The 22832-nt window shown below is 31.9% G+C and overlaps 2 protein-coding genes and 1 long non-coding RNA gene across 3 annotated transcripts; 1 reads left to right on the top strand and 2 right to left on the bottom strand.

The window, feature by feature from the left end:
• The first annotated feature begins 423 nt into the window (after positions 1-423).
• Positions 424-6279, top strand: LOC135123047 (uncharacterized). Its single transcript, XR_010279529.1, has 2 exons — positions 424-578; positions 5913-6279. It is a non-coding gene; the product is annotated as an uncharacterized LOC135123047 (long non-coding RNA).
• Positions 6280-15029: 8750 nt separating this feature from the next.
• LOC135123045 (uncharacterized) lies at positions 15030-17440 on the bottom strand. The gene is made up of 2 exons (XM_064047542.1): positions 17276-17440; positions 15030-16432 (listed from the first exon to the last, which is right to left on the bottom strand). Exons 1-2 carry the CDS (start codon positions 17410-17412, stop codon positions 15085-15087), a joined length of 1485 nt encoding a protein of 494 aa, XP_063903612.1. The 5' UTR covers positions 17413-17440; the 3' UTR covers positions 15030-15084.
• Positions 17441-20966: 3526 nt separating this feature from the next.
• On the bottom strand, positions 20967-22722 carry LOC135123792 (uncharacterized). Its single transcript, XM_064048669.1, has 2 exons — positions 22467-22722; positions 20967-22415 (listed from the first exon to the last, which is right to left on the bottom strand). The coding sequence occupies exon 2, from the start codon at positions 22059-22061 to the stop codon at positions 20967-20969; it is 1095 nt and encodes a 364-aa protein (XP_063904739.1). The 5' UTR covers positions 22062-22415; positions 22467-22722.
• Between the last annotated feature and the right edge of the window lie 110 nt (positions 22723-22832).

The following is a 22832-nucleotide window of genomic DNA, read 5'->3' as shown; positions in this document are numbered from 1 at the left end:
TCTATTTATGCTAGTAAAAAGTTTTTCAGGCGATTCTAAAGAATGTATTTGTATTTCAAATAAAACCTACTAATAACGAATAAAAATATTCGGAATGAAGGGTATTCCGAACAGTAAGTATGGGCCGAATTTACCTGGAAGGACGGCTTTAACACCCAGGGGTTTCTCCAATCGTCCAATCTATCATAAAACCGAAACTTTTCCTGGTTATTTGAAACTCAGGACAATATTTACAACATGAATCATGACATTTCATCTTTCTAGATAAATCCCGATAGAATGACGATAAATTGTTTTTAAATTAACACAAAAATTGATAAAAAAAGCAAAATATGCAGTTTACAAACATAACAAATTCAAAGTAAGCGCGTCCGCACTCTATACCCACTTCATCGCTGGTCGGGTGGAGGGGGTGCGCGCACACATTGGCTCTTCGCGACCACGCGACCAATTCAGTTTATCCATCCTCTGTTTAGCAAGAAAGCATACTCCAGGATGTCTGAAATTTCACCTTCCGATCCCGCTGTCGAATTTAATTTACTATGTTTACCAGTGGAGCTTTGGGTCATGATCCTGAGGTACGTATAATTTTATTTTGTTGTTATTTTTCGCTAATATCAGTGAGTATACATGTTAATAGACAGGCAACCTCTTACCCCTCACTTCATTAAAGCATCCACAAACGTAATAGTGGATAGTGGCTCTCCCTTCTTTTTTCTTGTGAACTACGTTAACAGTAGTCTGGACAAACACCATCTCATCAGCCTCGAGGCCATTGTGATTACGTTAAAGCACCCCCGAATGAACGGTGGACTGGCGAAAGGTTTTGTTCAATTTTAGCCAAATTTCAGCCTTTCTTTAATTATTGTTATGATAAGCACATGTTGACAACATGCCAATAAATCCCAATTTTTAGAGGACGCCTGGTGTATGTGTTTAAATTCATACTTTATTTAAATAAAAAAATGAACGGCCATTTTACCATATACGATGGCATGAATGCAAGTTTAGCGCTTGGTGTGTTTAATACATAATTAACATAAATAACTTCCAATTTTTACAACAATTAGGGTGTGCTTACGCATAACATCTGTACTTTACTGGTATAAAAGGAGAAAAACAGTACCATATATTCAGATTGTCCATACAATTCAATTATTACTTAGAAGTCATACGTATCAAATAAGTACATATTATCAAAATAAAAAAAAAATGGTCGAATATTTCCACAGAACTCCCTTCGGTGACTCATTCTTAATTTGATCAATAAAAAGTTTGTTATGCCGTCATAAACATAGATAGTACAAGTCAGCGGCGGATTCGTACACCACAACCATAGGCGTATATTACTGCATAACATTTAAATCATTTTAAAATAAAATTCTTTGAAATGATGCCATCAAATTGTTGGTGGGAATGATTAGTCAAATTTTGGTTACCGTTTTATCGTCCTAACATGTACAAAATTTGACAACAATCGGTACAGTTGTTTCGGAAGTTAGGTATCTAAAAAAAAATTGATACAGACGCCAAACAGACAGACAGACAGACATAAATGGGACACTACTTTTTTCGTACTCGATTACTATATTATATTACTGTAGAGATATTTTATAAAGATTTGAAAAAAACTAGTTTTGTAGTTTTCAAAATAATTTATAGAATTTACTCATATATTTTTCCTTCCTGAATGCCGTCACGAATTTTTATTAGACAGATAATCTCCGAAAGTACTGAGCCGATTGTTGTTGTCAAAATTTGTATTTTATATTAGGAATTTCATGTACATGGTAAAACGCTAACCAAAATTTGTCTAATCATCCTCAGCAATAATGTGATAACGTCACTTCAAAATTGTACATATTAAATGGGTTTTAATTTGTATAAAATAATATAGTTCTACACATGTAGTTTTACCAGAAACGTCAAGATTTTTGGAAAAAAATCAAAAGTATAACACATTTTGCAATTTAATTTTGAATCTGCAAAACCGAATGTTTTGAAAAAAAAATTGATACGTCCGCTCAAAATTTTGCACAACAATGTATGTATGTAATGGAACAAATCAACAAATTTTTTGTTTGGGTTTCTCGAGTTTTCGATTTCTCGATTTTTTTATTTTTCAGTTCTTCAGTACATATTCAGTCAATTTTCCAATTTTTTTCTTCGAATTTTCGATTTTTAAACTTTAGATTTTTCAATTTTTCGACTGCTTTATGTTTCGATTTCTCACTAGTCTTTCAACTTTTCGATATTTTAATTTTTAATTTTTAAAATTCTAGATTTTTCGATTGCTCGAGTTCTCAGTTCTTGTATATTTTAATTTTTTACTTTTCCGAGTTTTTAAATTTTCGATTTGTCAATTTTTTGCGATCTCGATTTATCGAAATGGGGATAGTTTAATCTTTCAATTTATCAATTTTTCTATTTTTAACTTTACGATTTTTCGAATTTGGCCTATTTCGGTTTCTCAATTTTTCGATTTTTCGACTTCTCCACTTTTCGACCCCTCGATGTCTCAGTTTTTGAATTTTTCGATGTTTCGATTTTTCAATTTGTCGGTTTTTCGATTTTTAGTTTTAGATATTTGCTTTATTCGTTTTTTCAACCATTGTTCCATTTTTTTTTAATTTTCCAATTTTGGTTTCTCGATTTGTTGATTTTTTAGATTTTCCATTTTCAAATTTTAGATTTTTCAATTTATATTTTATTGAATTTTTGATGTTTAGATTTCTCCATTTTTCAATTTTACGATATTTTAATTTTTCAATGTTTTAAATTTTAGATTTTTCAATTTTTCAGTTCAGTATTTTTAAATTTTTACGTTTCAGGATTTTCAGATTTCTGATTTCTCAATTAATCTACTTTTTGTTTTTCCATTTCTCGACTTCCCAAAGTTTCGATCTTTCAGTTCTTTAGTTCAATTTTTCGATTTTTCAGGTTTTTGATTTTTAAATTTTTCCATTTTTTAACTTTGCGATTTTTCGAATTTGCTTCTACTTTTACGTTGTCTTGACCTTTCGTGGCCCTAGAGTACAAAGAAATAGGTCTCCCGTTTCCGTTTGTCTGTCCGCAGTCACGAATTTTTATTAGTCAGATAATCTCCGAAAGTACTGGGCCGATTGTTGTCAAATTTTGTATTTTATATTAGAAATTTCATGTAGATGGGAAAACGCTAACCAAAATTTGTCTAATCATCCCCACCAATAGTGTGATAACGTCACTTCAAAATTGTATCCAGTAAATGGGTTTTAAATTGTATAAAATGCACATGTAGTTTCTACGTCTGAATTTTTCGATTTTTTATTTCTTCGTTTTTAAACTTTAGATTTTTCAATTTTTCGAATGTTTTATATTTCGATATTTTTCAGTGCTTCAGTTCAATTTTTCGATTTTCAGGTTTTTGATTTTTAAATTTTTCGATGTTTTAAATTTGCGAGTTCTCGAATTTGCTTTTTAACTTTTTGGTTTCTGAATTTTTCAATTCTTTAACTTTCTAATTTTAGAATATTTTGTTCAATTTTGTGATTTTTCAGTTTTTCTACTCTTTTTCAGTATTTCGATTTTTCTAATTCTGGATATTTCGATTTCTCGACTTTTTACTGTTTAGATTTTCAACTTTACGTTTTTTAAACTTTAGATTTTTCAATTTTTCGACTGTTTTATACTTCGATTTCTCAATTTTTCAACTTTTTTTTTTCTCAATTTTGAATATTTCTTTCAGTTTTGGGATTTTTCAATATTTCGTTTCTTCGAATTTTCTATTTTCGACTTCTGAATTTTTCGATTTTTTATTTCTTCGTTTTTAAACTTTAGATTTTTGAATTTTTCGACTGTTTTATATTTCGATTTTTCAGTCTTTCAACTTTTCGATATTTTAATTTTTCATTTTTAAAATTCCAGATTTTTCGATTTCTCGAGTTCTCAGTTCTTGTATATTTTAATTTTTTAATTTTCCGAATTTTTAACGTTTCGATTTTTCGATTTTGGCCCATTTCGGTTTCTCAATTTTTCGATTTTTCGACTTCTCCACTTTTCGACCCCTCGAATTTTTCGATTTTTCGATTTGTCGGTTTTTCGATTTTTAGTTTTAGATTTTTGCATTATTCGTTTTTTCAAGCGTTTTTCCATTTTTTTTTAATTTTCGAAATTCGATTTCTCGATTTGTTGATTTTTTAGTTTTTCAATTTTTAAATTTTAGATTTTTCAACTTATATTTTTTTGTTTTTTTGATGTTTAGATTTCTCCATTTTTCAATTTTTCGATTTTTCAGTTCTTCAATATTTTTAAATTTTTCAAATTTTGACGTTTCAAAATTTTCAGATTTCCGATTTCTCAATTAATCTATTTTTTGATTTTTCCATTTCTCGACTTCCCAAAGTTTCGCTCTTTCAGTTCTTCAGTTCAATTTTTCGATTTTTCCATTTTTCGATTTTTTTAATTTTGCGATTTTTCGAATTTGCTTTATGACTTTTTGGTTTCTCAATTTTTCAATTCTTTAACTTTCTAATTTTAGAATATTTTGTTCAATTTTGTGATTTTTCAGTTTTTCTACTCTTCTTCAGTATTTCGACTTTTGGATTTTTCTAATTCTGGATATTTCGATTTTTCGACTTTACTTTACTGTTTGGATTTTCAACTTTTCGTTTTTTAAACTTTAGATTTTTCAATTTTTCGACCGTTTTATACTTCGATTTCTCAATTTTTCAACTTTTCGATTTTTTAACTTTTCAGTTTTTAAAATTTTAGGTTTTTCGATTTCTCGAGTTTTCAGTTCTTCTATGTCTCAATTTTTTAATTTTCCAAATTTTTAAATTTTCGATTTTACATTTTTTATATTTTCGAGTTTCGATTTCTCGATTTATTGATTTTTCAGTTTTTCAATTTTTAAATTTTAGATTTTTCAATTTATAATTTTTTTGATTTTTTGATGTTTAAATTTCTCCATTTTTCAATTTTACGATATTTTAATTTTTCACTGTGTTAAATTTTAGATTTTTCGATTTTTCGGTTCTTCAGTATTTTTAAATTTTTCAAATGTTGACGTTTCAAAATTTTCAGAATTCCGATTTCTCAAATAATCTACTTTTTGATTTTTCCATTTCTCGACTTCCCAAAGTTTCGATCTTTCAATTCTTCAGTTCAATTTTTCGATTTTTTAAATTTGCGATTTTTCGAATTTGCTTTTTGACTTTTTGGTTTTTCAATTTTTCAATTCTTTAAATTCCTAATTTTAGAATATTTTGTTCAATTTTGTGATTTTTCAGTTTTTCTACTCTTTTTCAGTATTTCGACTTTTCGATTTTTTTAATTCTGGATATTTCGATTTCTCGACTTTTTACTGTTTGGATTTTCAACTTTTCGTTTTTTAAACTTTAGATTTTTCAATTTTTCGACTGTTTTATACTTCTATTTCTCAATTTTTCAACTTTTCGATTTTTTAACTTTTCAGTTTTTAAAATTTTAGGTTTTTCGATTTCTCGAGTTTTCAGTTCTTCTGTATCTCAATTTTTCAATTTTCCGAATTTTTAAATTTTCGATTTTCCATTTTTTGTTATTTTTCGATTTTCCAATTTTTCGATGTTTCGATTTTTCATTTATCCATTATTCAATTTCTCGGTTTTAATTTTTTTATATCTTCATATTTAGACTTCTCAATTTTACAATTTCTCGATATTTGAATTTTTCAAGTATAAATATTGAAATTAAAATTTTTCGACTTTTCAATTTATAGATTTCTCGATTTTTCAAGTTTTCGATTTCTCAATAAATTTCTGATAATATTGAAAAAATTCAATTTCTTTTTTCAATTCTGAACGCTTAGAGTCGACATTGGCCTGAGCGCGCTCCGGTCTGTGGATCAAACATGTTCCCAGGCGAAATACATAGTCACTGCTAATATTTTGTTTCAGATATCTAGACCCAACCTCGCTGATGATGGCTACCAGAGCCAATGACCAATGGGCACGAATCACCCGAGACGACCCAGTTTTGTGGAAGACCCTCAAGGAGCACCTTTTGCAACGAAAAAGACGCTTTGATGAGATTGTGTTTAATATGATTCCACCATTCATACCTATACGTTTATTACTGTCTGCTACCATACAACACCAGGAAGATGGTTCACTTAGAATTACAAGCACAAATGGCAATTATTACAACCCACGCAAAAAGTAAACTTCTCTAAAATGAAAACGTTGGACTAATTCGCAAAAAGCACAAAACAATGAATTTTGTGAAACAGTGTAAAATTAATAAAACTTATTATTGTGTTATGAACTCCTGTCTTTAGTTATCTCAGAAAAACCCAGATTCCAATATGACCATTTATTAACATACAAAATCCATATTTCATGTTTTAAACACGTTTTAAGTTTTCTGTTGCGAAAAGAAGATTACGAACAAGAAAAAAAGGCAAAATATTTTGGCTTAAATGTAGACTTCTTTTCGCGAATTTCTAATTTATTTTATTAATAAATATTAGTGAAAACGTGTTGTGTTAGTACTGTGGATACGAGCGAAAGTGGATATTTTTCCGAAAAGGACCGAAAACGGGGAAGTACGACTTCAGTTTTAATTTATCAAGTTCTGTGATTCGTTTACTCGACAATGTTTAAATTTTCACTATGCAATTAAATAAAATTTAGACATAATTGATATTATTTATAATGTTCAAATATGGTAAGTAACTATTAAGATATGATAATCAAACCGAAAACGGTTTTACTAAAAACACGATGGTATTAAAAACAAACCAATTTGTTTAAATATTGTTAAGTTAATCCTGAAAATGTTGAATTTCCCCGCCAAAATGTGAAAAATAATTTTTGCAATCTCATCGTGACGTGCGATGACGCCACTGTCGCGTGAGCTAGCTGTCCAAAGGTCACGTTTTTCGGTCCTCTGTGTTCAGTTTTAATTTCTGTTTGATGGCGACAAGATCGTCGAGTCCTTTTGGCGTAAAGTAGAGCAATTTCGCGAATTTCTAATTTATTATTAATAAATATTAGGGAAAATGTGTTGTGTTATTGCTGTGAAGTACGACTTCAGTTTGAATTTATCAGATTCCGTGATTCGTTTCCTCGACAAAGTTTAAATTTGGGGGAAATTTTCAAAACGACTGAAGTTGGTCTGTCAACGCTATAAATATTCAGGATATAATTAAATAATTTTTAAACATACAATGTTTAAATATGATAAGGTTATAATTCATAAAGTACGGCGTCGGAATATACAAAGTGCGACGTTCATTTATAAATATAATGTTTCGCCCAAATTTTGATTGTTAAAAATTGGCTGAATCTTTCATCTCATTTGACAGTTCGCACTTGTCATTTTTAACTTGTCATTTAAAATCATCGCTTTTATTAGGATCTTAGTGTTTTGGTGCGAAAATTTTGTGTTTGTGCTGGAAGCGAAGACTGAAAAAAATTCGGTTGGGCAATACACTTTTATTGTTTTTATTCTTATATCTTATTACCGCAATGGGACATTCGTAGATGGAGAGACGTAACCGCTTGTGAGCAAGAATATCTGGCCAAGTGCCCTGGTCATCAATGCGCCTTCAACTTCTGAAAAACAGTTTGAAAATGAACTACATTTGAGGTTATCTAACTCCGTAACATCTTATTATGATAGTAGTGATAGCTGGCAGTAGCAACAAACTAATAAGAGACGAATGCAATGATTTTTAAACTTTTACGTTCAACTGTCAACAGTGTCATTTGTCAACTGTCAACCAAATGTCAGTTATTATGTCAGTCACTTAGGTAAGTCACATGTTTAATGATGCATGCGTTTTCGATATTTAATCATGAAGCATCTAGGCAACCAGTTATATACATAGATGCTTGTACGATGTGGTGCTTGTCGTGCGTCCTTGGGCATTTAGTAAAGCGCACATAAAATGAAAGGCGGCACACATCCATGACCTACTTCGACCCTATAATCATTCACTAAGCTCTAAATTCCCATTTACAAAGCCAGGTTGACGTCGTTTTTATTTGAAGAATTCAGGTATAATAATCCCAGCAGGTCAGGTAAATACAATTGCAAAAGTAAGTAAAAAAAAATTACTTGAAAAGGAATGCAGAAGGGCCATCAAGTTTTTCCAAAAATAAAATTTCATCTGTTCACAAGTTTATTTAATCTCTTTCAAAAGCAAAACATCACAGAGCCCAAGCTTCTTTCAAAATTGTTCTGAAACCAAAACTCTAGAGATCTTGGACTGGATTTTCATAAAGGTAGACACCCAAAAGAAATTACTTCACTTTTGTAATTTTTTTTTGGGTGCGCTTATAAACTAGACGAAACTTTATTTTTCTTGTACGGAAATGATAAAAAATGAACCAGCAACAAAAATTACAAATGTAACACAAACTTCACAGTGGGACGAGTTTACAATTTTTAGATGTATTTAAAACAATTACATGACAAATTTTACGTTACTAGTCACATAATACCGGGTATTTATTTCTAGGTCTGAATAGTCTCGTAGTATTAAACTAGGGTACAAAACTAACTCATAATGTAGAACTAAATCAGTTATTTAAATATTATACAGTTTTCTTTCAAAAGTAATAATTTTCCTGTGAGTAGAAGTAATAGGTAAACCATTAATAAGAGAATACAACATTTTCGTAGTTCGAATTTGAAGTGTTTTTATAAAATATTTTCTAAAAATATCTCGAGTCAGTTGGACAAGCCTAGGAACTCGTGGATGATTTTCAATTTTTTTAAGAGTGTTGCCCGACAATTTTTTTTCATCAAGCTTTGAAATAAGTTCATAGACTTTCGAATTGGCAAAGTAATCTAGAAGATGATGAATGTGTTTATCCCCGTAACACATAATTTTTTCTGGAAGTTGTTCCACATCAAAATTAACATCTAAGATGAAGCTTAACGGTGAATTTTTCAGTAGGATGTTTTCTCTAAACATGTCTTCTACCACCTCAAAATCATCAGAATCAGAATCAGATAAGTCACTTGGTAAGCTTTCTGGTTGTGCTTCCTCTATGTCCATATTTGAACAGTTCGCAGTAACCATACTCGCTGTACACAACATCAAAAATGTTGGCTTTAACTCTCAAACCATACATTAAGAGATAAATAAAAATTTCTGTTGTGGTGGATTCGTTGTTAGTTTCAACCATACAACGAAAAAAGTATTCACTATCTAAATTTTCAACGAAACGTATAACACTCTGGCTCACTGTCTGATTTTTTTCAATAAGTAAGATTAGTTTCTCTAATGTTGAATTTATGCTGAAAATTTTTTCACACTGATATTCCTCCGGTAACTCCAAGTAACTGCGGAAAGTATGCTTTCCACATCCACAGCAACTGCTAGAGAATCTCAGAAATCTAGTATTATAATGAAAGACACATTTTTCGAAAACCTGGCATATTTCAGGAGCACACTTTTCCAACAGAATTTCCAAATAATCGTTTTTTTAGACCAAGCAAACTAGTCAAAAGTTCACAGAAATTACGTTTCTCGTCTTGTGGCCCATACGTCATGGCCGTACAAAATTCAAACTCGTATTCAAAAGCTTTATGAAACAGAAAAGAGTTTTGTTGTGCCAGTTTCAACAGAACGTTAAATTGCATAACGTGAGGTGAATATTCATCAAATTTATGAAAAAATACCACGTCCTGGATAAAATTTGGCAGCTCAAAATTGACTGTCCGGTCAAATATGTCAGGTAAATCGGTGGCATAACTTAACAGGGTGGTGATATGTTGATCGTCGACATGGCCAGAAGAATTGGAAATGGCGCTTTCTATTATTTTCTCCAAACATGTGCCACTTGTGATTAACTCACAGATATAATAATGAGTGTTATCGTTGTTCTGGTCACAAGCAAATTGTAATGCGGTCTTGCCAGAATTATTTGGGGCTATCAAATCTTCACTACAATAGCTGCAGCAAACGTGTAACAAAAAGTCAAAAATTTCTTTCCTGAAAAAATTTTGCAATTTTCAAATAATCAGGGTTGTCAAACTCACCGATTACTCTTTATGGCTTCTAGTATTAACTTTAGGCCCGATTTGGTGTTTGTTGTATTCCACATATGTATTGTTTCTGCAGATAAACGTTTGAAATCGTCCACTTGATCATTTTCAATAAGAATGACCAACTCATGCATGAGCAAAACCAAATTTGCCGAAGAAGGGTCGTCTCTTGAAGCTTGCATTACTGGAAGTTTAATAAACCTTGTAGCAAGGCTACGCAATTGTGAAATTATTTCGAATACTTCGACACTGTTTTTTATCGCGAATAAAGTGTTTACATCGCCGATAAGATACAATATCTTATACGACGAAGCCACCGATCACTCAGTTAATGTTTCAATGATCTCCAAGACAGATTATGGAGTCATTGACGTTCTGCATACAGAATTTGACAACAATCGGTCTGGTAGTTTAGAAACATTCTGTAAGAATTTCGAATGCTAGTGTGAGTGTGTCACGGTGTCTCGGGTCTTTAAACAAAGTTTATTTGTACTTAAGTTCATTATAGATCTTTAAGCCAACAAGGTAATTGATGCAATAATGGCATCTCTGTAAAGGATCTATAATTGCAAGTTTTTGTAAGTAGTTGCTTTGAATTAATTCATATTTTGTGGAGGTTAACAGTTTACGTTTTAATACATGGCTGGGTGTTATCAATGCAAAAGAAATAACAAGGTATTTTCTTGTGATGCCTGCAAACAGTCGTATTGCAAAGATTGTGCAGAACTTTCTGAAACAGAAATTAGAGCTCTCGAACTAAAAAATCGTACAAGGAGATTCTTTTGCAAAAAATGCGATGATGCTATGGCTCTAATCCCTCAGTTGACTGATTTAATAAAAAGTCTGCAAGATCAAATTAATCAACTTAAAGCAAATTATCAACAACAAACAACAAATATCTGTATTAATGAGTCGGATATTACTGATGAAATACATGATCGTATTAATCGATCAAAAAATGTAATTGTTTATGATGTGGCGGAACGAAATTCAACTGAAGTAAATAAAAGAATTGAGCATGATAATAATTTGGTTAAACAAATTATTAATGAAGATCTAGGAATAAATGCTAATATTAAGAAAGTCATTAGAATAGGTAAGGTCATAAATGGGAATATTTCAAAATGTAGGCCATTAAAAGTCTTTTGGAAGTATTCGGAGGATGCATTAGATATATTAAGGAACAGGAGTAAATGCAAAAACAATATTAAGATTAATAATGATCTCACTCTGATGCAACGTGAAAAACTAAAACGAGTTAAGACTGAACTGATTGAAAGAAAATCGAATGGAGAAATGAACTTGACGTTAAAATATATCAGGGGTGTACCCACAATAACTACAGCAAATAAACCTGAACAAAAAAACTAAAGTCATTTCTTATGCTTGAGAACATAAATATTTATTTTCATAATGTAGGTGGCTTAAGGACCAAAGTAAATACTCTTCAAAAAAATGTTAGTGATAATGAATATGATGTGTTAATACTTATCGAGACTTGGCTTAACAGTAATTTTAGCGATTCACAATTAGATTTATTTAACTATATCATTTTTAGAGCTGATAGAGATAGTGAGTTGGTTGGGAAGTTTAGGGGAGGAGGGGTCCTTATTGCAATACATAAAAGAATTCCATGTTAAAAAATTTTAGCAGTTAGTGAGATTTTTGATACGCTCATTGTATCACTACAAGTAAGCAAATTTGAGTCAGTCATTATTGGTGCAACGTATATACCTCCTGGGGTGGACCTAGAAGTATATGAAAGGTACTGCTCTATCACTAAGCATACACTTGAAAGTTGTTTGGATTCTTTGGTGATTATATGTGGGGATTACAATTTGCCTAATGCTACATGGAATAACATTGACAATACAATGGTGGTCGATAGCAATAATAATCCCAAGGTTCTAAGCACAACAAATTGCTTCTCTTATTTAAATATGTTTCAGATTAATTATTTACCAAATAGTATGAACACTTTTCTTGATTTAGTATTTTCCAATGAAGTTAATTTTACAACTAAGTATGCAGATACAGCTATTGTCTAAGTATGCAGATACAGCTATTGTAAATGAATCTATGTTTCACTTAAGCTACGTAGTCCAAATTACTTGTTATGCCAAATTTCGTAATCTTGAGATAATTTTAACTTTAACAATGCAAATTTTGAAGAAATAAATTATCGGCTTAATCTATTCAATTGGGAAACACTCTTTTTATCTCAAGATTTAGATCAAGCGGTGAACACATTTTACTCTGTAATATACAATATAATTCAAGATATGGTCTCTGTAAAGAAATTCCGATCTTCCCAATACCCTAAGTGGTTTTCTGGAGAATTGAAAAAACTTATTCGACAGAAAAAACAGCTACATACCAAATATAAGGAAACAGGTCACTGTAATGATTATTTTAAATTCTCACAAATCAGAAGACTTTGTAAAGATAAAACACAAGAATGTTATGACGTAGAACTGAACATGACATAAATTCTGATCCCAAACTATTTTGGAAGTATTGCAGAAATAAAAACAATGTCAATAGTTATCCCAATACGATGAAATATAATGAAACGTCGTCTTGCGAACCAAATGAAGTTGTCAATTTATTTGCACATTATTTTCAAACAGTTTACAGAGATCCATCCAAAAGTATTGACCTGAACAAAGTACAGATATCTGCTAAAACTAATTTTAATTTCAGTTTAGTAACTATGGAAGAAGTATTTAATGGAATCTTAGCCTTGAAACCTTCGAGTAGTGCAGGTCCGGATGGGATTCCAACACAATTTTTAATACCGTGTGTGTTTACCCTATGTAAGCCCATTCAATATTTATTCAATTTATCCATTTCCTTTGGTAAATTTCCTGATTTTTGGAAAACAAGTTATTTGATACCAATTTACAAATCTGGTGACAAGGAGCTTATAACAAACTATAGGGGGATTTGCAATCAGTCTGTGTTACCAAAACTTCTAGATCGATTAATTGTTGATCAGTTAAAAGTAGTATGTAAACAGATAATCGTCGATGAACAACATGGATTCTGTCAAGGCAGATCAACTTCAACAAATCTACTTATTTACCAAAACTATATTGTAAGCAGTCTTGAAGGGGGTAATCAAGTTGATTCGGCCTATGAAGATTTTTCAAAAGCGTTTGATAGGGTTGATCATCAAATTTTAATATATAAACTCAATGCAATGAATTTTGATGATAGATTTGTTAAGTGGGTAGAAAGCTTCATTGCAACTCGTTCTCAACTAGTAAAAATCGGCAAATTTCTCTCAAAGGCAGTTATTGTAAAATCCGGAGTTCCTCTGGGGTCACATTGTGGGCCTCTTTTATTTAATCTCTTTATAAATGATATAGGCAATCCGGTAAAATATTCGAGAATACTTATATTTGCAGATGACTTGAAAATATTTAGGAGTATATCTTCGGTAATGGAGTGTTCGCTTCTCCAGAGTGATCTCCTAAAGGTTGAAAATTGGTGCAAATGGAACGATATGGAAACAAATTTTGACAAGTGTTATAAAATCTCTTTTTATAGGACTAAACATAGCATTGTTTTTTCATATAAAATCAATCAGATACCGGTAAAGGTGATTTCGGAAATTCGTGATTTGGGTATTATAATGGACTCCAAACTGTGTTTTGTTCCACATATACAGTACATTGTTAGTAAGGCTTACAGAATGCTTGGATTGATTAATAGATCATTGAAATTATTCTCCGTCAATTCGTATAAATTAGTATATTGCTCCATTGTAAGGTCTCATTTAGGATATGCAAGTGTGGTATGGTCGCCTATGTATATGACCCATATCAAAAATTTGGAAAAGGTTCAAAATTCGTTTCTACGCACTTGTGCATGGAAATTAGGGTACACAAGAGAAGAATATACTTACCAAAATATAAGGGACATACTAAATTTAAGCACTCTTGAAAGCAAAAGATTACATACTGACCTTATTTATGTTTTTAGATTATTTAATGGTTATATCAGCTGTTCAGAACTGTTAGCACTTTTTAGTTTAAACTGCCCCACAAGACAGATGAGAAGCAATCCAACTTTTCACACGAAGCTGCATCCTACGAATTATGGATTTTTTTCTCCAATAGCTAGATTAACTTGGGAAGTTAATGCACATGGTGTGGAAATTTTTGGTCCGTCCTTAAGACAATTTAAAACTAGCATTGAGAATTTAGTTATTTAATGTATGTAATAATGTAATTTGAATTTAATTTTAAGTTGATTTAATCTGATTCACCTACATCAGCACTAATTATTGTAATGTGTACTAAAGGGGTCTCTCGTGAATAAATTTATTTATTTAAGATTATGAGTCTGGTTAAAATCAGTACAGATGCGGACAAACGACAGAGAGACAGACGGAAACGAGAGACCTATGTTTTCGTCTTCTAGGGGTCATAGAACATCAAAATAGCCAGTCTACACGGTTTCTAGTTAAAGTTTGCGGTTTTGTCATTGCCCGAATAGATGTTGAAATCGAAACTTCATGAAAAGAGTTGCTTCCGCGTGAAAGGCGTAGCTCGTTCCCACAGCTGGGCTGTTTTTCGAAGATCGAGTAGAGAGTACAATATGCGGCAGGTTTTTTGGTGTATCGAGAAAAAGATGTGCATCAATGATATCGAAGTCAAAATACCAAAGGGGGATATGTGTGTTACGTTAAATATAAATGTTAATGTTAATGTAAATAAGTAATTATTCTTCTACTTTTGTAACAGTAGAATAAACTAACTTTATCCCACTAGGGAATAAAGTGTTAGTTAAAACAGTTCATAATTTAGGACTAAAATCCAATTATAAGTTGATTCTGGATAAAATTAAAATATATGAAATTGCCGGTACATCTATAATAGATGACTACTAAAAGGTTTCAAGTGACTACAAAGTTCACGAAAATTTATTTAATCTAAACCTACGGTGTTACAAATTTTCAGCATACTGGAAGCCTCAGGTTACCTTAATAATGTCTTGCGACAAAGAATAACTAAATATGGAATTACAAAATCTAAAATTTGATGTAATACTTATTACATTTATCTAAGTATCATAGAGTTTTGTTTCAAAAGTAATAATTTTCTTATGAGTAGAAGCAATAGATAGGCCATTAATAAGAGAATACAACATTTTGGTATTTCGAATTTGGAATCTTTCTATAAAATATTTTCTAAAAATATTTCGACTCAATTCGACAAGCAAAGGTACTCGTGGATGTTTTTCTACTTTTTTGCGAGTGTTGTCGTCCCGCAATCTTGTTTCATTTTCAAGTTTTGAAACAAGTTCATAGACTTTTGGATGGGCAAAGTAATCTAGAAGATATTGGATGTGTCGATCACTGTAAAACTTCCATTTCTCTGGGAGTTGTTCCACATCAAAATTGACATCTAAGATGAAGTTTAAGGGTGAATACTCGGGTGACGCATCCTCTATGTCCATATGTAGACACACTCTGAAGAGTTCGCAATAACCATACCTTCTATACACAACATCAGAAAGGTTGTCTTGAACTCTCAAGCCATACATTAAAAGATAATTAAAAATTTCTGTTGTGGTCGACTCGTTGTTTCTTTCAGTGACAGAAGTAAGAAAGTATGTGCTCCTTAATATATCAATGAAACGGATAACACACTGACTCACCGTCTCACTTTTTTCCAAAAGTAATTCCAGTTTGTCTATTGTTAGATATTTGCTGAACATTTTTTCACACTGATATGTCACCGATAAGTCGGTGTAATTGTAGTTAACAGATAATCCACATCCACAGCGAGTGCTTCTCCTTTTCGGAAAAGCAGTTTTAGAATGAAGGGCACATTTTTCGAAAATCTGACATATTTCAGGAGCACACTTTTCCAACAGAATTTCCAAATAATCGTTCTTTAGACTGATCAAACTAATCAAAAGATCACCGAAATTACGTTTCTCGTCTAGTGGTTTATCCGTCACGGCAAAACAAAACTTAAACTCGTACTCAAAAGCTTTGTGGAACAGAAAAGGGTTTTGTTCTGCCAGTTTTAACAGAGTGTTAAATTGCATGACGTGAGATGAATATTCATCAAATTTATGGAAAAATACCATGTCCTGAATAAAATTTGGTAGTTCAAAATTGACTACTACCCGGTCAAATATGTCAGGTAGATCAGTGGCGTAAGTTAACAAGGTGGTGATATGTTCCTCATCAAGAGAGTCAGAAGAATTGGAAAGGGCGTTTTTTATTGCTTTCTCCAAATAACTGCTAGTTCCGATTAACTCACAGATGTAGTAATGAGTGTTGTTGTTCTTCTGATCCCAAGCAACTTCTATTGCTGTCTTACCAGATTCATTTGCGACCATAAAGTCTTCCGTACACCAGCTGTAGCAATCGTGTAGCAAGTGGTCAAAAATTTCTTTCCTGACAATCCAACTCGAAAATTCTTAACCAATAAAATGGCAGAATTGTTTGAAATTTGTCCAATGGCATTCACCGAAAAATTTTTTCAGTGAAAAAACATTCTTCTGTCAGGCAACAACACTGTTTTTCAGCGAAAAAAAAAATGTCAAATTAATTTGTCAAACTTGTCAAATGAACTTTAATAAAAAAATGATAATGTAACATACAACTACTTTTCTATTGGCGTTAAAGGCATAATTTTCCAAAATACTGGCCACCTCGTTCATTTCGACTGCTTTATTCAGAGGAAACTTGCGTATTTCACAAAATTCTGTAAACTGGTTCTAAATTGAATCTTGCGTTCTTGCGGTCTTTCGGCACTGACTTTCTTTCACTGCATTTCGAATTTCATACACAGTCTTGTTACCAAATCTTGCTCCCAGAATTAAGAAAATCAACCAGCACCACACACAAAATTTGATGTTTAGAAATTTATTTACGTTTTGCCTTGTTGTTTTGTTACTATTTAGACTAAGTAGGTATGGTTACTCAACGACTACGCTAACTATAAATTATGTGAATTATTGTCCGTAAAAAGTAAATAAAAATTTTCTCTTTGGATTGTCAAGCCGAATATAACTCGTGATCTGATTTTTTCTGCAAAATTTGTGTGAAAATTAACTCGTAGCTGTTGCTTTTGGAAAATCACACTCGTCTCCTTCGTCGACTCGTGTGATTTTCGTCGCAACAGCTACTCGTTAATTTGTGTCACAAATTTTGTCGGAAAAAATCAGACCACTTGTTATATTATATTTGAAAAAACGTTTCAGTTTCAAAATAATCATTGAGAATTGTTGAAATTACCGATTACCCTTTATGGCTTCTAGTATTAACTTCAGGCCAGATTTGGTTCTTCTAATATCAAACATTGATGCTTCGGATAAACGTTTTTTGAAATCGTCTACTTTATTCTTTTCAATAAGAATAAGTAAATCATGCATGATCGGAATTAATCTTGCTAAGTAAGGGTCATTCTCTAAAGCTTGCATTATTGGAATTTTAATAAACCTAGTGGTAAGACGACGCAAATTCGAAGTCATTCGCAACACAACTATTTCTTTTGCAATTTTTAATCTAAAATACGTGTTAATCGCCGATAAAATTACGCGTAAAGATAAGGTAAGATACCCCCTCCCCCATCATCGTATCAACTTGATCAATATCTGTGTCTATCTGTAACATTTGATTTTCCTTTTTGAAAGCTGTAGGTGTGGACGATTTTTGGAGCTGGGAAAGCGTTATGGGTGTAAGATTTGTTTTCCCAGTGGAAGTGCTGGTTACGAATCCTACAGCGTTGCAAATATTTTTTTCTCATCAAAACAAAAAAGGCACAATAGATACTATTATTATTTCTCATACTGTACTTATCTGTCTGATTTACATCAATCGCTGCAATGGATGTCATAGACAAAACTAAAGTACTCGTATGATACACCAATGAATGCAGAAAAAAAATCTCTAGAAGAATCTCCAAAATAAATTCATATCCATTCATTTGTTTATCCGTTACTTCGTACGTCGCGGTGAAACAGTATATGTAAAGAAACTCATAGACAAAACGATCGTTTGGAAGTAAGACATGCGGAGGGCGGCTGCAGGGAATCACTCGACCAGATGGAGAGAGGACAGCGACAATTGTAAAACAAATACGAAAAAAATTTTGCTTGCAGGGCTTATGCTTTTCTATGTTTGTCACCTGTATCATTGTCATTATCATTTCCGACCATGGATATTACACATACCATACATATGAATGACTTCCTGAGCCTAAACTAAAGAAGTATGGTAATCAAGTCCATCGGGCGACTTGCCACTTTCATGTTTCCTCGACGTTTGAAGATCCCTAGAATACGAGAAAAGTCGTCCCAATTGTTATCAAATTTTATATGTGTATTAGGAATAGCGTGTATATGGTAAAACGCTAACGAAATGTTGGCTGATCATCCCCTTCGCCAATGGAATGACGTCATTCCAAAATTTGCAATTGTATTTTTTTTTTTAATTTCATAAAATACGAAACTTCTGCACACTGTGCTGCATTTTTACATTAGAAATCCAGAGTTTTGGCGAAAAAAAAATTGTATAATATTTTGCATTTTAAATTTGAAATTGCAAAACCGAATGCTCTGAAATCTTGCAACCGTTTTAAGCTTATCATAGTCCTGATAAATCGATAATCAAAATTGATTCGTTTATCCCATTCCAAAAAATTGATGACTCAGCCCAAATTTTTCCGAATAAATTCTATTTCAAATCTGCAAACTATTATGACTCTATTCTTGTGGTTTACCAATGGATGCAGAGGTATTAGAATTACTTAAACAGGAGCACTCAAAAAAATGAATGAGTGACGCAATTTATTAAATTGATTGAGTTAAGAACCACTCACTCCATTTTCCCGAAAATTTGGCAAAACAGTACTGCTGTTATTAGTATTACACTCCATATATGATGACGTTATCCGTTATCACAAAATTTTGTATTGGAAAAACTCACTTGAAACAAACGTATAGCACGTTCCTTTATGTTTACTTTAATATTACACACATATCTTTATTTCAACTTATAAGGGTTTCCATAAAAAAATTAATTTGCACAATCAAATGATTTTCGAAAAAGTGGACTTGTACTCAAGGGCGAGGGAAGTTCTGTCGAGATAACTTTTGATCAATTTTTTAATTTAGAGATACTTTTATAAGCATGAGGTTCACCACTTTGCATTTAAACGTATTCCGCTACAAAATAAAATCACATGTAGGATTCTATTTAGGCCACGAACACAGTTCAAGACAAAATTTTGAATCTTCCCCAGGTTTTTTCACATGTCAAATTTTGGCGAAATATTTGGGAGTTTGGGTTATCGCAAATGGATTTAAACAGAACCTTAAAATCACACGTTTAATTTTATTACCATTTTTCCTTTTCTATTAGTCTATTCTCTGTTTAGAAGAAAAAATGAACATTTTTAAGAAAGAGCAATTTATTGAATCAACTAATACCATTTGACAACTGTTGAAAATCAAAGCATTATATAGATCAATTTTTTCAAGTCATTAAAGCCAACAGTCACTTGTCCATCTATGTAGATCTTAAATTTCATTAGTAACTAAAGAGTATGAAAAATAAATATATTTTCGGAGCATATGGTTGTAGACACTAAATTGAAAAACAATGCGTTGCATTTAAATTGACTTATTATTGAACTTTTAGAGAGTTCAACAGTTGTTTTGAAAATTTAAATTACGCCACCAATTTTTTTAATGCCAGCACTTATTCTTTTGCGCATGTTTAAAAATTGGTCTAAGATTATTTAGGCAAGGTGTAAGAAAAAAGTGGCTCATAAGAAAATTGAACCCGCGACCATCGCGTTATTAACACGACGCTTCCTCAACTTACTCCTTACCTTACTCGGTCATTGTTCTGCTTTCCTGTTATACTATTATTAGAATGTGGTTATACAATTTGCATTGTTATTACGAAAATCAGGGGGGATTCATAAACTACAAGTACAGAAGTATATTATTTTATAAAATTGACATCATGAAATTGTTGGTGGGGATGGCTGTTGTGGAATATTGTGAAAATTTGACACTCTCATATTCTAACTTTCTTGGGCGTTCAAAAATGACTCAAACATTATTGATCATGCTATATTTTTCATGACAAAAAATTAGTTAATTAGTTAATTTTTTTCATGTAGATGGTCGGATGATTTACCAACTATTTATCATTTTAATAACTTTTGATGAGTTCTGAATTTTGAAGGGGGGATACGCTACCCTCCCATACCCACCCAACGACGCCTCTGATCGTAGTCACCGACATTGATTAAGTGCCTACATACAACTATGTGCTTAATATACTCAGGGGCACTTTTCTAACTACTTTACATTTGAACGCATTATGCCATAAAAAGAAAACACAACGCAGCGTTCCATTTTGTCCGCGATTACCTACACAGCATGCCAAATTTTGCATTTTTCGCATGTTTTAAAAACTTTGCTGACAAGTCTAATTTTAGTGGGTTATCCCGCCATTAAAAGGATTTAAACAAAATCTTAAAGTGTGACGAACGGCGAAATGGGCCGAAACTGTATCATTAGAATGTAAATATATAGATTAGTACTCTCAACATTCACATGTTTACCAAAATTTTAAATTTCAAATCGATGGTTACAGGAAGAATTTGAAAAGTAAATAAGCTTGTGAAGCAAACTATTGTGGATACTAAACTGAAAAACACAGACACTTTTTTATACAGTCTAAAATTAGTTTCGAGAATTTTTGATAGGTCCTAAATTTACTTTATGTCACAAGTACAGCAATATATTATTTTATAAAATTTAAATAGCATTTACCATGAATTTTTGAAGTGACGTTATCAAACTGTTGGTGATGATCAGACAAATTTGGGTTAGCGTTTTATTGTCCATATGGCATTTCTAAAATACCTAAAACGCATTGTTTAAAAACTAAGCTAGGATAAAAAAGTAACTCATGATGTAGTACTTATTATTTTATTTAAGATTGATAGATTTTTTTTTTCAAAAGTAATCATTTTCTTATGGGTAGAAGTAATAGGTAGACCATTAATAAGAGAATACAACATTTTCGTAGTTCGAATTTGGAATGTTTCAATAAGATATTTTCTAAAAATATTTCGACTCAATTCGACGAGCAAAGGCACTCGTGGATGATATTCTACTTTTTTAAGAGTGTTGTCCCACAGTCTTTTATCTTTTTCAAGTTTTGAAATAAGTTCATAGACTTTTGGATGAGCAAAGTAATCAAGAAGATGCTGAACGTGTTTATCACTGTAAGATTTAAATTTTTCTGGGAGTTGTTCCACATCAAAATTAACATCTAAGATGAAGTTTAACGGTGAATTTTTCAGCTGAATATTTTTGGTAAACATATTCTCTACCAGATTAAAATCGTCGTCGTAAAATAAGTCTCTTTGTGAGTTTTTCGGTGGTTCTTCCTCTATGTCCATATGCAGACACAGTTTGAAGAGGTCGCAATAACCATAATTTCTGTACACAACGTTAAAAAGGTTGGCTTTAACTCTCAAACCATACATTAAGAGATAGGTAAAAATTTCTGTTGCGGTGGATTCGTTGTTACTTTCAGCCACACAACGAAAAAAGTATTCGCTGTCTAATATATCAATGAAACGAATAACACACTGACTCACCGTCTCATTTTTTTCTAAAAATAATACTAGTCTGTCTAATGTTGAACATTTGCTGAACATTTTTTCACATTGATATTCCACTGGTAACTCAAAGTACTCGTAGTCAGTAGATAATCCACATCCACACCAACTGCTATCGCTTTTCAGAAAAGCAGTTTTATAATGAAGGGCACATTTTTCGAAAATCTGACATATTTCAGGAGCACACCTTTCCAACAGAATTTCCAGATAATCGTGTTTTAGGCCGAGCAAACTAATCAAAAGATCACCGAAATAACGTTTCTCGTGTTGTGGTGCATCCGTCACGGCCATACAAAACTTAAACTCGTACTCAAAAGCTTTATGGAACAGAAAAGAATTTTGTTCTGCCAGTTTTAACAGAACGTTAAATTGCATAAGGTGAGATGAATATTCATCAAATTTATGGAAAAATACCACATCCTGAATAAAATTTGGCAGTTCGAAATTGACTACTGCCTGTCAAATATGTCAGGTAGGTCGGTGGCATAAGTTAACAGGCTGGTGATATGTTCCTCATCGATATAGTCAGAAGAATTGGAAACGGTGTTTTTTATTACTTTCTCCAAATAACTGCTACTTTTCAATAACTCACAGAGGTAGTATTGAGTGTTGTTGTTCTTCTGATCCCAAGCAACTTCTATTGCTGTCTTACCAAATTCGTTTGCGACTATAAAATCTTCGCTACAACAACTGTAGCAATCGTGTAACAAATGGTCAAAAATTTCTTTCCTGAAAAAACTTTGCAGTTTTCAAATAATAATCAAGCGTTGTAAAATTTACCTATTCCATTTTATGGCTTCTAGTATTAACTTTAGGCCAGATTTGGTTCTTCTTATATCCCACATTGATGCTTCGGATAAACGTTTTTTGAAATGGTTCACTTTATTCTTTTCAATAAGGATAAGTAAATCATACATGAGTGGAATTAATTTTGCCGAATAAGGGTCGTTTTCTAAAGCTTGCATTATTGGAATTTTAAGTGGTAAGACGACGCAAGTGAGAAATCATTCTCAACACAACTGTTTCCATAATGAAGGCGATGTGCACACAACGTAGTGCTCTATTTTTAATCTATAATACGGAGAAGGAGATCTTCCTAAGTGTGTAAATCGCCGATAAGATACGCGTAAAGTACAGTATTTTATT

This window comes from Zophobas morio, unplaced genomic scaffold (assembly GCF_036711695.1).
Source record: "Zophobas morio isolate AGI-343-1 ecotype UQ-CSIRO unplaced genomic scaffold, CSIRO_AGI_Zmor_V1 ptg000006l, whole genome shotgun sequence".
Lineage (NCBI taxonomy): Eukaryota > Metazoa > Arthropoda > Insecta > Coleoptera > Tenebrionidae > Zophobas > Zophobas morio.
The sequence above is the reverse complement of the archived record's forward strand: the minus strand, read 5'-3'. Positions and strand labels throughout refer to the sequence as shown.